This window comes from Tachyglossus aculeatus, chromosome 3, assembly GCF_015852505.1.
Source record: "Tachyglossus aculeatus isolate mTacAcu1 chromosome 3, mTacAcu1.pri, whole genome shotgun sequence".
NCBI classification, from domain to species: domain Eukaryota; kingdom Metazoa; phylum Chordata; class Mammalia; order Monotremata; family Tachyglossidae; genus Tachyglossus; species Tachyglossus aculeatus.
Window position 1 is genome coordinate 89,710,848 of NC_052068.1, and position 14,262 is coordinate 89,725,109.

General features: G+C 44.0%; 1 protein-coding gene across 2 annotated transcripts in view; it reads left to right on the plus strand.

The window, feature by feature from the left end:
- The window catches only part of LOXHD1 (lipoxygenase homology domains 1), a 260,830-nt gene that overhangs the window by 217,652 nt on the left and 28,916 nt on the right, over nucleotides 1-14,262 (plus strand). For both annotated transcript variants that reach the window (XM_038744101.1, XM_038744102.1), the window contains 2 exons: nucleotides 6,440-6,557; nucleotides 8,725-8,902. In XM_038744101.1, coding sequence (XP_038600029.1) covers nucleotides 6,440-6,557; nucleotides 8,725-8,902 — 296 coding nt within the window. The remainder of the gene's footprint in view (nucleotides 1-6,439; nucleotides 6,558-8,724; nucleotides 8,903-14,262) is intronic.

Here is a 14,262-nt window from a genome sequence, read left to right on the forward strand (position 1 = left end):
GCTTCAGCCTTCTCAGATGAGTTCCAGTGGTTTTAGTCTTTGTTAATTTCTGCAAATTTATCTACAATGTTGTAATAATAATAATTGTGGTATTTGTTAGGTGCTCACTATGTGACAAGAACTGTTCTAAGCACTGGGATAGATGCAAAGTCATCAGGTTGGACACAGTCCCTGTCCCACATAGGGCTCACAGCCTTAATCCCCATTTTACAGATGAGGGAATTGAGGCACAGAGAAGTGAAATCCCACAGCAGACAAGTGGCGGAGTGAGACTAGAACCCAGGTCCTTCTGACTCCAGGCCTGTGCTTTTAACCACTAGGCCATGTTTCTTCTCTTGACACTTCTAGAGCTGGATTTATGTCCAGCTCCTGACTAGGAGAAATCTACCAAATCCTCTAGGAGGGGGATTATCTCTAGCTCTGGATTTAGGGATTCCTCATCCTATCTAATTCCCCCGCAGTAGCTTGGAGGGCAGATGGAGAAATCTCACGGAGCTACAAAAGGAAGTGACTCACACAAAAATGCAGATGAGGTGGTTGAGGAAACTGGATGATGAGGAATCACCCACATAGACTGAGTAATTTATCCTGAAACAGAAAAAAAAGTGTGTGGTGACTTCACTGGGTTTTACCGAGTAACGACAGATTAGGAGAAAATCACATCTGATCCCCTCCCTTTCAAAAAAAACCCAATCTATTCCAGCGAATGGAGGATCTGGAAGTGGAAATGGAAAAGCCGAACAGTCATGATAAATAAAGAGGCAGCGTGGGCCTGTCATAAGTGAAAAAGCAAGCGGGGGCAATAATATTTAATGGGGGGATTGGAGTTTGTGAAAGAGCGTTTCGTTTGTGGAAGAGCATTTCCATAACCATAGCAATGGCTGCCAGGGAGGAAAACCATCCCGCTGGTCTTCTAAGTATCCTTTGATGGTCCCTGACAGAGATGTTGATTACACCATCAGGCTGACCTAGCATGGCATTGTCGTTGCTGAAGTGCATTGCTTCGACCCGGAATGGCACTGCATATGTTCTTGGCTTTTTGTTAGATGGATGGCTGGTGAGCACTGGTTTCATCTTCCCCCAGGGCAGGGCATAGGCGATGGGCTTAAGTGGAAGCAGGAGGGCCAAAGGGTAGACATGTGGAAGAACTTCCCAAAAGGATGTGGCTCAGAAGCCATATGACTATTATTTTGGGATATTAGAGGGTACTTAGACCATGAGACCCCTGTAGGATAGGGACTGTGTCCAACCTAACTAACTTGTATCTACCCTGGCGCTTAGGACAGTACTTGACACAAAGTAAGTGCTTAACAAATGCCATAATTATAATTATTAAGGGGAGCAGCTCCCTTTGTAGGGTGATTCAATGAGATTAAACAGTCAGAGGTTGGGGCTTATTCGTACCTGGAGACCTAATTGTATATTATTATTATTATCTATTAAATGCCTAGTAAACTCCTCCTCCAAGCTGTAAACTCCTGGTGGGTAGGAAACATGTCTACCAACTCTGTTGTACTTTCCCAAGTGCTTATTACCGTGCTCTGCACAGAGTAAGTGTTCATTAAATACTATTGATTAATTGATCGGTGTGCACCAAGCCCTGAGATAGAAAGGCGATCATCAGACCAGACAGCTTCAATCCAACTGAGGAACTCCTGTGTGAGAGAGAGAAAGAGTGGATACTTTATCTCCATTGAGCAGTTGAGAAAACTGTAGCAGAGAGAGACTCAGTACACCTATTCAGTCATACATGTTCAGGTAAGGGTGTCAACAGAGATGGGAAGTTAGGAGGAGGAGGAATGAGTTTAGGAGGGAAGATGAAGTGTTTGACTTGAGGCGTGCTCTGTTTGAGGTGCCAACAAGATTTCCACGTGGAGATGTGTGTATTCAGTTTGTGGGAGAGTTGGAGTTAGAATCCAGGCCTTCTGCTTCCTAGTCCTGTGCTCTTTGCTGCCTCGCTATGGTAATAGGGAAACCTTTTTCAGCCAATTTTTTTCAGCTACCCCATAGGCAAGCAAGATGTTCTTTTCAAAACAGCCCCCAAGGCGGAACTACAGGGTTGGAGGGTACCGTTGTATTTGTAATTTTATTCCAAACTATCCTCTTTGTAGGGACACTATGAAAAGACAATTTAGACCAATGTTTCTGGCATTCCATTTAAGTAGACAGAGTAGTCAAAAGCACTAAGTCTGTGTCCCACGCTTGAACACGGCCTAGTGAACAGAGTATGGGCCTGGGAGACAGAAGGTCCTGGGTTCCAATCCCCGCTCTGCCACCGTCTGATGTTTAACCCGTGTCTCTGTGTCTCAGTTTCCTCATCTATAAAATGGGGATTAAGACTGTGTACCCCTTGTGGGACAGGGACCGTGTCCAACCCTATTTGCTTGTATTCATCCCAGTGTTTAGCACAGTGCCTGGCACTTAGTAATTGCTTAACAAACACCAGAATTATTATCATTATTATTATTATGGGAGAGCCAAGCAGGGGAAGTCATAAAAATATTAATGAGAAAGTTATTTGTTAATTACTATGTGCCAAGTGCTGGGGAAGATAAAATGCCATCAAATCATACTGTGGGGCTTACAATCTAAAGGGGAAGGAGACTACATTTTGCAGAGGAAGGAACTGAGGTACAGAGAAGTTAGGTTTTTTTTAATGGCATTTGTTAATCACTATGTGCTAGACACTGTAATAAGCACTGGGGTAGGAATAAGATAATCAGGTTGGACCAAGTTCATGTCCCACATGGGGTTCACAGTCTTAATCCCCAATCAATCAAATTTATTGAGCACTTGGGAGAATACAATATAACAGAGTTGGTAGACACATTCGCTGCCCATACGCAGCCCACAGACTAAAATCTCCATTTCACAAGTGAGATAATGGAGGCACAGAGAAGTGATTTGCCTAAGGTCACACAGCAGACAAGGGGAAGAGACAGGATTAGAACCCAGACCAGCTGACACTCAATCTCATGCTCTTCTACTAGGACATGGTATTTCTGCCTTCCTACTAAGAAGTATAGACAGAGAGAATATATAACACATTCAAGGAGTTTTGATGAGTGGGAGCAGGGGACCCAAAACAGAGCCTAGATAATAGAGTGGGGTCCAGAGAAGGCTTTTTTAAGATGAATTTTCTCCTTCACCAAAACATATCTCCTTGAGCTGTGGGAAGGCTTCAGGGACAGGGAGGGTGGTGGGAGTGTCCGCAGAGCTGGGAAGGTAGGAGGAGGAGGAGGAATGGGTTTAGGAGGGAAGGTGAAGAATTTAACTTGAGGCACATTCAGTTTAATGTGCAGAGAAGACCTCCATGTGGTGGTGTCCCACAGAACCTGGTGGGACACTCACAGTTGGGTGTGGAGATGGAAGGAGAATAAGAGTGAGGAGGAGAATCTGGAAAGCCCCATTTAAGTGAATTCAAGAGCTTGTCTAAGGCTTATTAGCTGTCAGAGCGTGCTCAAAGAGGTGTTCATTTAGACTTCCCTTCTGAATCAGCCTGCTGTTACCTCCTTCTCCCACTGAGTTGGGAGAAAGAGGGTAGGACTGCAGTATTTTTCAGCCAGTGGCATAGCACAGGGGCTAGGAACTATCCCAGGAAGGTGCTCAAGGGCAAAGAACCCTGCAGTATATCTGCACAGAGGGTAACTATTGATTTATTGTTCAGGGATTTGTCTCTTGCAGTTGTGGAATAGGTTAGGATTCCTTGGGGCTTAGGGCTGCGGGAGTGTGAAGAGGAGGGTAATTGTGTTTATTTCTAGGCTCTTTTAGATATTGGTTATAGCAGCTGTATCTATTTTAGGTTATAAGGAATCCGCTAACCTATTCTGTACAGTGTCCAGATAGTACCAGAGGAGGCTTAGGAAATTTTCTTCCCAGACTATATTCTCCCACCTATCAGGTTAGTTCTTTGTCCTCACAACCTCCCATTGCTCCTTTGCATATATTGATTTCTACACTCTGTTAATCAAGCCCTTCTCCCGCCTATCTGAAAATGATTGGTGGCCTGTCTCTACTGTTACATTTTAAGCTCCTTGAGGGCTGGAGTCTAGTTTTCTCCACCTCCTGGACTCTCCTAATCAATCAATCATTCAACAGTATTGAGCACTTACTTTATGCAGAGGACTGAGCTCTTGGGAGAGTTCGATAAAAAATGATCCCTGCTCTCAAGGAACTTACAGTCTACGAGGGAGGGAGGAAGAAGAATGGCATCCCCATTTTAGAGACTTTTTTATACCTTTGATTCAGTGCTCTGCTCAGTAAAAACTATGAGAAGCAGCATGGCCTAGTGGCAAGACCATGGGCTTGGGAGTCAAAGGTCATGAGTTCTAACACTGGCTGTGCCGCTTGTCTGCCCTGTGACCTTGGACAAGTCACTTAACTTCTCTGTGCCTCAGTTACCTCATCTGTAAACTGGGGATTGAGACTGTGAGCCCCATGTGGGATAGGGACTGTGTCCCACCCGATTACCTTGTATCTATCCCAGAGCTTAGAACAGTGCTTGGCACATAGTAAGCTCTTAACAAATACTATTATTATTAGTATTATCATTAATAATAATAAATACTATTGAATGACCAATGGGACTCAATCAATAAGCATATTTACTGAGTGCTTGCTGCGTAAAGAGCACAATTCTAAGAGCTTGAGAAAGTACACTTTAACAGAGTTGGTAGATGCCTTCTCTTGCTATAAGGAGCTTACTGTCTAAAGGGGGAGACAGACAATATAAATCAATAAATTATGGATATGTACATAAGTGCTGTAAAGCTGAGGGTGGGGTGGATATCAAATGCTTAAAGAGCACAGGTCCTAGTTCACAGGTGAGAGAGAGATGGGGAAATGAGGGTTTATTCTGGGAGGGCCCCAATAGGCCAGGATTGAGTACCTCTTTGGCCTAGTATTGCCCCAGTGGGGAGAAATGTGGATAGACTGGAGTCCTGGAAAAGTTTTCTCCCTCTTTTGCCTCCTCCCTCTCCTTCTACACACTTCTTCTACCTTGTTTGCCTAGTTTCTCTTGCCCTCAGGGACTCAAATCCCTCCAGCCTCCTTCATCCCCCTTCCTGTACCTTGGTCATTCGCTCTAATCCTGCTCCAATCCTGCCTGGAAGCTGTGCTGAATGGTTTGGAGAAACAAACTGAGAAGCAGCATGGCCTAGTGGATAGAGCATGGGTGTGGGAATCAGAAGGACCTGGGTTCTAATCCCAGCTCCACCACTTGTCTGCTGGGTGACTTTGAGACTTCATTCTCTGTGCCTCAGTGACCTCATCTGTAAAATGGGGATTAAAACTGTGAGCCCAATGTGGGACAGGAACTGGGTCCAACATGGTAATCTTGTATTTACCCCAGTGCTTAGTACAGTGTCTGACATATAGTAATAATAATAATAATAATAATAATAATAATAATAATAATAATGTGCCAAGCACTGTTGTAAGCACTAGGATAGATTCAGGTTAGGTTAGACACAGTCCCTGTCCCACTTAGGGCTCACATTCTCAATCCCCATTTTACAGATGAGGTCACTGAGGCACAGAGAAGTGAAGTGACTTCCCCAAGATCACACAGCAAAAATGGGGCAGACTCAGAATTAGAACCCATAACCTTCTGACTCCCAGGCCTGTGCTCTATCCACTAAGTCATAGGAAATGCTTAACAAATACCACAATTATTATTATTATTATTATCATTAACATTAACATGACCAAGTGTATAGACCACAGGCCTGGTATCAGGAGTCTTGATTCTTATCCTGGCTCTGCCGCTTTCCTGCTCTGAGACCTTGGGCAACTAATAATAATAATAACAATAATGATAATAATAATTGTGGTATTTGTTAAGTGCTTACTATGTGCCAAGCTAAGAGCTGGGGTTGATACAGGCAAACTTGGTTGGGCACAATCCCTGTCCCACATGGGTCTCAGTCTCAATCCCCATTTTACAGATGAGTTAACTGAGGTGCAGAGAGGTGAAGTGACTTGCCTAAGATCACAAACAGACAAGTGGAAAAGCCGAGATTAAATCCCAGGTCATTCTGACTCCACCGCCCGTGCTTTATCCACTAGACAACACTGCCTCCTGTTCACTTTAACTTCTCTGTACCTCTGTTTCCTCATCTACAAAATGAGGATGAAATACCTGTTCTCCTTCCCTCTTAGAAAGTCAGCCCCGGCTGGATTAGGGACTGTGTCTAACCTGATTATCTTGTAGTTACCCCTGCCCTTAATGCAGTGTTTGTCATGTAATAAGTGCTTAGCAAATACCATAATGGTTATCTTTATTATGAGGCTTTCTCCAACTCCAGCTCCCATCCTGCAAGCCAGTTCTCACATCTAACAGTGAAGAACTCAGAGAGGGCATCCTGGCCCAGTCCCTGGGCCAGTTCTAGCCCTCCAGATGGGAGCAGGGGTGGCTGAGCGGACTGTCTAACCCTCCCAGGTTTGAGCGGGAACAGGACGATACCTTCATCGTGGAGATAGCGGACATCGCCCCCTTCACCAAGATGCGGATCCGGATCGATGGGTTGGGCACCCGCCCGGAGTGGTACCTGGAAAAGGTAAAGCCTTAGTTCGGCCCCTCCACCCTCCCCTTCTTCTCCCCACTTACCTTCCCCTCCTGCCTCTGGAGGGGCCTGGGTTGTCGAAGTGTGTGTGTGTAAAGTCGGAAAAACCAGAGAAGTGTACATCATCTACACACTTGGATTTGTGACCTTTGGGCATTCGATATTCACCCCACCCCCAATGATACAGCACTTATGTACATACCTTTAAATTTTATGTTATAAATTGTTTATATTAACGTGTGTCTCCCCACCTAGAACGTAAGCTCATTGTGGGTAGGGAACATGTCTGCTAATTCTGTTGTATTGCACTTTCCCTAGTGCTTAGTAGAGTCCTCTGCACATAGTAAGTCCTCAATGAATACCATTGATTGATTGACTGAGAAAGTGGAAGGGAGGGGGTGGCTGTCTGAGGAGACAATGGGAAGTTGGAGATAAATTATTATCTTATCATTATTATTGCCTTTGTTAAGCACTCACTATGTAACAAGCACTGTTCTAAGTTAGTCCAAACTAATCAGGTTGGACACAATCCCTGTCCCACATGGAGCTCACAGTCTAAGTAGGAGAGAGTAGGATTTAATCCCTGTGTCTTTCAACTCTGGTGTATTGTACTTTCCCAAGCATTTAGCATACTGCTCTGCACACAGTAAGGGCTCAGTAAATTCATTCAATCATATTTATTGAGCGCTTACTGTGTGCAGAGCACTGTACTAAGCGCTTGGGAAGTACAAGTTGGCAACATATAGAGATGGTCCCTACCCAAAAATGGGCTCACAGTCTAGAAGGGGAAAACAAACAACAAAACAAAACAAAGTGGAGTAAATGCTATTGATTGATTAATTGATTGAGGAGGGAGTGGTCCACAGTGTTAAAAGCTGCTGAGAGGCCAAAGAGGTTTAGCACAGAGTAGACCTCGGATTTGACCATAAGGTCATTAATGACCTAATACAGTGAAATCTCAGTTGGGTGAAGGAGTGAAAAACCTAATTGCATTGAGGTACACATCACAAATCCTTAAAAAAGAATAAATGTACACACTTGAGGGATAGATCCCATGCACAATTCCTCATCACAGCTCTAAGGTAAATCCCTCCAATATGGTGAGTAGCCTTAAATATTAGGGTTGTTCCTTTTTTTTTGTAGTATGTAAGCACTTGCTATGTGCCAGGCACTGTAGTAAGTGCTGGGGTTGATACAAGCTAATCAGGTTTGACACAATGTTCCACATAGGGCTCACAGTCTTAATCTTCATTTTACTGGTGAAGTAACTGAGGCACAAGAAAGTTAAGTGATTTGCCTGTGGTCACACAACAGGCAATTGGTGGAGCTGGAACTAGAACCCAGGTCCTCTGATTTCCAGGCCCATGCTCTTTCCACTAGGCCAGGCTGCTTCTCGCTGTTTCTGTCCAACTTAATGTTGTTGAGACTTAAGTGCTTCTGATGGGGGCAGTCTTGGTGGGTGGGAGCTATTCCCAGCCTAAGGACATTGGCTTAAACTTTCAATCGAAGCAGCATAACCTAATGGTTTGAGTGTGGGGCTGGGAGTCAGAAGGACCTGGGTTTTAATCCTGACTCCACCAATAGTCTGCTATCTGACCTTGGACAAGTCATTTCACTTCTCTGGGTCTCAGTTACCTCATCTGTGAAATGGGGATTAAGACTGAGTGTCCCACATGGGACATGGATCGTGTCCATCCTGATTAGTTTTTATCTATCCCAGAGCTTAGTACACTGCCTGGCACAGAGTAGGAGCTTAACAAATACCATAAAAAAAATTATCTCCTCAAGGCTGACTTTTCAGTGGACATCCAATCTTTGATGAACAAACTGCATCTCTTGAGGGATCTTGGGTGGGAGGTAATAATTATGATGATAATACTTATGGTATTTGTTAAGCACTTACTAAGTGCCAGACACTGTTCCAAGTACCTGAGTGGATGCAAGCAAATCGGGTTGGACACACACAGGGCTCCCAGCCTTAATCCCCATTTTACAGATGAGGTATCTGAAGCATAGAGACATTAAGTGACTTGCCCAAGGTCACACAACAGACAAGTGGCAGAGCCAGGATTAGAACCCAGGTCCATCTGACTCCCATCCCGTGCTCTATCCACTAGGCCAACGGGTAGAGCCTCCTCTCACAGACCTTGCTCTTTCTCAGATCCTCCTGAAGAACATGGACAATGATGACCTCACCATGTTCTACTACAATGACTGGCTGTCCATAAAGCAGGGGGAGAAGCAGACACTGGTGTGTGAGATGCCAGCTGTGATTGACGAGGAGGAGATGATGGAGTGGACATCCTACACTGTCGTGGTCAAGACCAGTGATATTCTGGGTAGGTCTTTCCCGGCTCTGGGTCTCATATCTATAAAGGTAAATTGCAGGGAAATGATTATCATTATAATAATAATAATAATAATAGCGGTATTTGTTAAGCGCTTATGATGTGCCAGGTTCCGTACTAAACAATGGGGTAGATACAAGCAAATTGGCTTAGACATAGTTCCTATCCCACATGGGGCTCACAGTCTTAATCCCCACTTTACAGATGAGAGAACTGAGGCCCCCAAAAGTGAAATAATTTATTTGCTTTTAAAGTCACACAGCAGACAAGTGGTGGAGCTGGAATTAGACCCCAGGTCCTCTGACTCCCATGCCCATGCTTTATCCACTAGGCTATACTGCTTCCTGTTGACAAAACACTGGATGAAGCTACCCAGGAGTCATTCAAAGATATTTATTGAGCTCTTATTGTGTGCAGAGCATTGTACTAAATACTTGGGAAAGCACAATACAACAGAGTTGGTAGACACAATCCCCACCCACAAGGAGCTTACAGACTATAGGAATCTCCTCATTTTAAAAATGCAACTGACACCCTTCCCAAGAGATTTAGGCCAATAGCCCAGAGACAGAGGACTGGATCAAATGACTCGATGAGATCTCTTCCAGCACTAGCATTCATGGATTTTGATAACTTTTCAGAAGTTTTCAGATCAAAATCGTTTCCTGACCAATTTCATCATCTCTTTGAAAAAATGATTCTCCCTAAATGAAGCTATTTCGGTAGAGCCTGCCTTCCCGCCCACTTGGTTATACAAGAATCAACTTAAAAACCCTGGATTTAAACCAAAAATTCTCTTCAGCATTTTTTCACAAGCAGAGCATGCTCTTAAGATGGTTCAGCTGGCAGTGCCATCTTGTCGAAAACAGTCCTATTGTCTGTGAGTTCCTCATGGTCTTGAATTGCATCTACCAATTCTATTGCTTGTACTTACCCAAGAGCTTAGTGCAGTGCTCTGCACACAGTAGGCACTCAATAAATACCACCGACTGATATATATATATGTATACACCATACATATATGGTGTATGTTTGTGTGCATATATACACATACACACACAACACGCACACACACACACATAGGGTACTGGGATCTAATGGGATGAATAACTGCATCCATAATAATGATAATTATGGTATTTATTAAGCATTTACTTTGTACCAGGCAGTGTACCAAGTGCTAGTGCGGATACGAGCTAATCAGATTGGACAAGGTCTCTATCCCACATAGAGCTCACAGCCTCAATCCCCATTTTACAGATGAGGTAACTAAAGCACAGAGAAGTGAAGTGACTTGCCCAAACCCACATAGCAGACAAGTAGCATGGCCGGGATTAGAACCCATGACCTTCTGACTTCTAGGCCCTTGCTCTAACAGTGGTTAGAAGTTACAACAGTACTAACAGTGGACTGAAGTCTCTTCCACACTATGTGCACAGAAGTACAAAGCAGGGCATGTTTTTTTTTTTTCCCCCAACTCCCACATTCATTCGTTTCATTCATTCATTCAATCATATTTATTGATTGCTTACCGAATGCAGAACACTGTATTAAGCACTTGGGAAACTATAATACAACATTAAAGAGTGGCATTCCCTGCCCACAACAAGCTTACAGTTTGGAGCAAGGGGAGACAAACATCAAAACAAGTAAATAAAATTACAGGTATATACAATAAGTGCCGTGGGGCTGGGAGATTGGGAGAGAGCAAAGGGAGCAAGTCAGGGTGATGCAGAAGGGAGTAGGAGATGAGAAAAGAGCCACTCACATTCCCAGGGCATTGCCAAATTGCCAAGCCAACAGGATGAGAATTGAAGTGGGAGGGGAAAGTGTTAGCTTACTACCAACAGAGCATGTGCTTAATTAGTTAATCCAGAAGCCGGGATGGGTTACACTGAGCCATCCGCACTCTCTTACCACATATCCCTCAGCATACATTGCAAGATGGCTGCCAGGGGAAAGCACAAAGTCCGTGGTCACAAAACTTGTACATATTTACTATTCTATTTATTTTATTTTGTTAATATATTTTGTTGTCTGTCTCCCCCTTCTAGACTGTGAGCCCGTGGTTGGGTAGGGACCGTCTCTATATGTTGCCAACTTGTACTTCCCAAGTGCTTAGTACAGTGCTCTGCACACAGTGAGCAAGCACTCAATAATACGATTGAAAAAAACCCAACTAAATACCTTTTTGAGACCTTAGCAGGAACAGCGGCAGAGATTGCTGTGCCCTCTTCACCAGTATTCCCAGTCACTGTTCTGCCCTCCTCACCAGTATCCCCAGCTATTAATGACAACGGCCAGTTTTAGCGCTGAGTGTCTTTTTCACTGGTTGATAAAAATTCAGCGAGTGTTGGCCACTAAATGTAAAATAAAGGCACAGAATGAAAGCAAACACCCAGACCTTCATGAAGGGTAAAGGGAAAGAATGGTTAATCCTTAAACCTCCATTTTATCAACACAAAATTAGGGGGAGGGGAAGGGTTACACTGCAAGCAGGGTACTGTAGCAAGTGGTTGGAGAGTACAATAGAGCTGTACTACACAATACCTACCCTCAAGGAGCCTACAGTCTTGGAGTGGACACAAACACAAAATCAGTTAACAGATAGAAAGAGAACTGGGGCTCTGGATAGGGAGTGAGCTCCTCAGAACCTAATCTATTGCACCGTATTCTCCCAAATGTTTACACTACAATGTTCTGCACAGACAAAGCTCTTAATAAATACTGATTTTTTAATGGAACTTGTTAAGCACTTACTATGTGCCAGGCACTGTATTAAACACTAGGGTAGATACAAGCTAATCAGGTTTGGACCTAATCCATGACCCACGTGGGGCTCACCATCTTAATCCCCCTTTTATGGGGCTGACCGTCTTAATACCCCTTTTGTAGATGAGGTAACTGAGGCATAGAGAAATTAAGTGTCTTGCCCAAGATCATAGAGCAGACAAGTGGTGAAGCTGGGATTAGAACCCAGGTCCTTCTGATTCCTAAGCCCTTGCTCTGTCCACTTTCAAGTACAAAGAACAAGTGTATGTGCCAAGCACTGGGCAAAGTGTTGGAATGCATACAAGATAATTCATTCAGACACAGTCATTTATTTCTTCGTCCATTAGTCTTTGCCAACTTGTACTTCCCAAGCACTTAGTACAGTGCTCTGCACACAGTAAGTGCTCAATAAATACGATTGATTGATTCTCCAAACCAAACCAACCCTTTAACTTTTCCTGCTCTGACCTATCTTCCATCCCTTCAGTCATTTCTGTTGCTCTTCTCTGGACCCACTCCAGTTTCTCCTCAGCCTTTCTGTAATGCAGTGACCAAACCAGGATGCAATCTTCTAATAAGGGTCTCACCACTGCAGAATAAAGCAGAGATCATTTCCTGGCTCTCATGCTTCTGTCTCTGTGCCAATTTGCCTTTTTTCAATATCAGTCTGACACATTCAGGTTCTGCAAAGGATACTCCTTTCTCTTGTTATTCAGCATTTTATTTTAGAGATTGTTGCAACATCCCTAGCCTTTTTCTCTTTCTTCCTGCTGGTTTCCTTGACTCGCTCAATCAATCAAGGGTATTTATTAAGTGCTTATTGTAGGCAGGGCACTATAAGTGTTCGGAAGAGTGCAGAACAAAAGAGTTGATAGACATGAGCTATCTGGAGAGGTCATTCCTTATGCAGAGCTCCAGCACTGTAGATCCACTCCCTGCCCACAAAGAGCTTATAGCAGCATGGTATAGAAGATATAGCATGGACCTGGGATCAGAAGAGCTCCACTACTTGTCTGCTCTGTGACCTTGGGCAAATCACTTCTCTCAGTTGCCTCATCTGTAAAATGGGGATTGAGACTATGAGCTCCACAGTCCAACTCGATTTGCTTCTATCCATCCCAATGCTTAGTATATTGCCTGGCACATAGTAAGTACTTAACAAATGCCATTATTATTATTATTGTTATTGTTCTTAGAAGATGCCACAGATGATAAAATTCTCCTCTGACTTAGTGTGACCAAGAAAACCAGCCTGGGACTCAAAGCACCCACTGCACTGCAGATCCATAAGGGCTGTCATATTTTTCATTAGCATTTCATGGATCGGTTTTTGCTTCTGCCTCGTCTCACCATCCACACGAAGTTTGGGGCTCAAAAAGAGCTGCTCCTTTCTTGACTGAAGAGCACCTTGCTGGTCTACCTGCAACAATTGACTTTCAGTTTTCGGGTGGGATGCAGCATTGCCTGAGAATTTCTTTCAGCACATCCTTAGTGGGCATGTCATTCGATGAATACCACAATTAACTAGGTACCTGAAAGGTTTTATGAGAATGTCCACTGATAACCGAAAAAGAGGAAATGTATTACATTTAAACAGGAGAGTTATGGATTGGGCAGGAGAAATAACTTGTTGAATTAGGAGGATAAAATGCTGGAATGGGATACAAAGGGAGTTTGGGGAAGTCTTTATCCATGGGGATCTTTAAGAAATAAAAACAGGCACCTCTCGATCCTGAATGATTTAGTTATTCATTTCCCTGGAGGCAGGAAGCTGAACCAAATGAGTCTTGATGTCACTTCCACCTCTAAAGTTCTAAGATTTGAATTATTTGTTGAGTCCTTTTTTTAAGGAGAATTGAGGGGATGCTCTAGTTTGCATTGTAGCATCCACTGGTGGATTGACCCCTTCTTTCCCCCACTTTATGATGATGATGATGATGATGGTATTTGTTAAGCACTTACTATGTGCCAAGCACTGTTCTAAGTCCTGGGGTAGATACAAGGTAATCAGGTTGTCCCACATGGGGTTCACAGTCTTAATCCCCATTTGACAGATGAGGTAACTAAGGCGCAGAGAAGTGACTTGCCCAAAGTCACACAGCTGATAAGTGGCGGAGCTGAGTTTAGAACACATGACCTGTGACTCCCAAGCCCGTACTCTTTCCACTAAGCCATGCTGCTCCCACAGAAGGCTTCCTGGAAGAGGCAGGCTTTGAAAATGTTCCTCTGTATAAAGGGAGGGTGGAAACCTGGCAGATGTGAGGGGAGAGTCTGAACTGAGCAGAGCAACACTTGGCTTAGGGGGAGGCTGAAGAAGTAAAGAATCTGAGATGGGTGGAGGAGGCCAAGGAGAAGGAAGTTTTTTGTTTGCCTCGGTAAGCAGAGAAAAGAGATTGTCAGGGTGAGAACTATGGGGAGATGAGAGAGAGGCATTGTAAGTCCTCAGGGATTAATGGCTGGCTAGGGTGAGACACGTTATCAGGTGGTTGGCATCCACAGAGGGTTTCTCATAGCCAAGACCCAGCTTGGTTCCCCAGACCTGAGGTACAAAAGCAGACCTGTCAGGCTATGACCGTCTA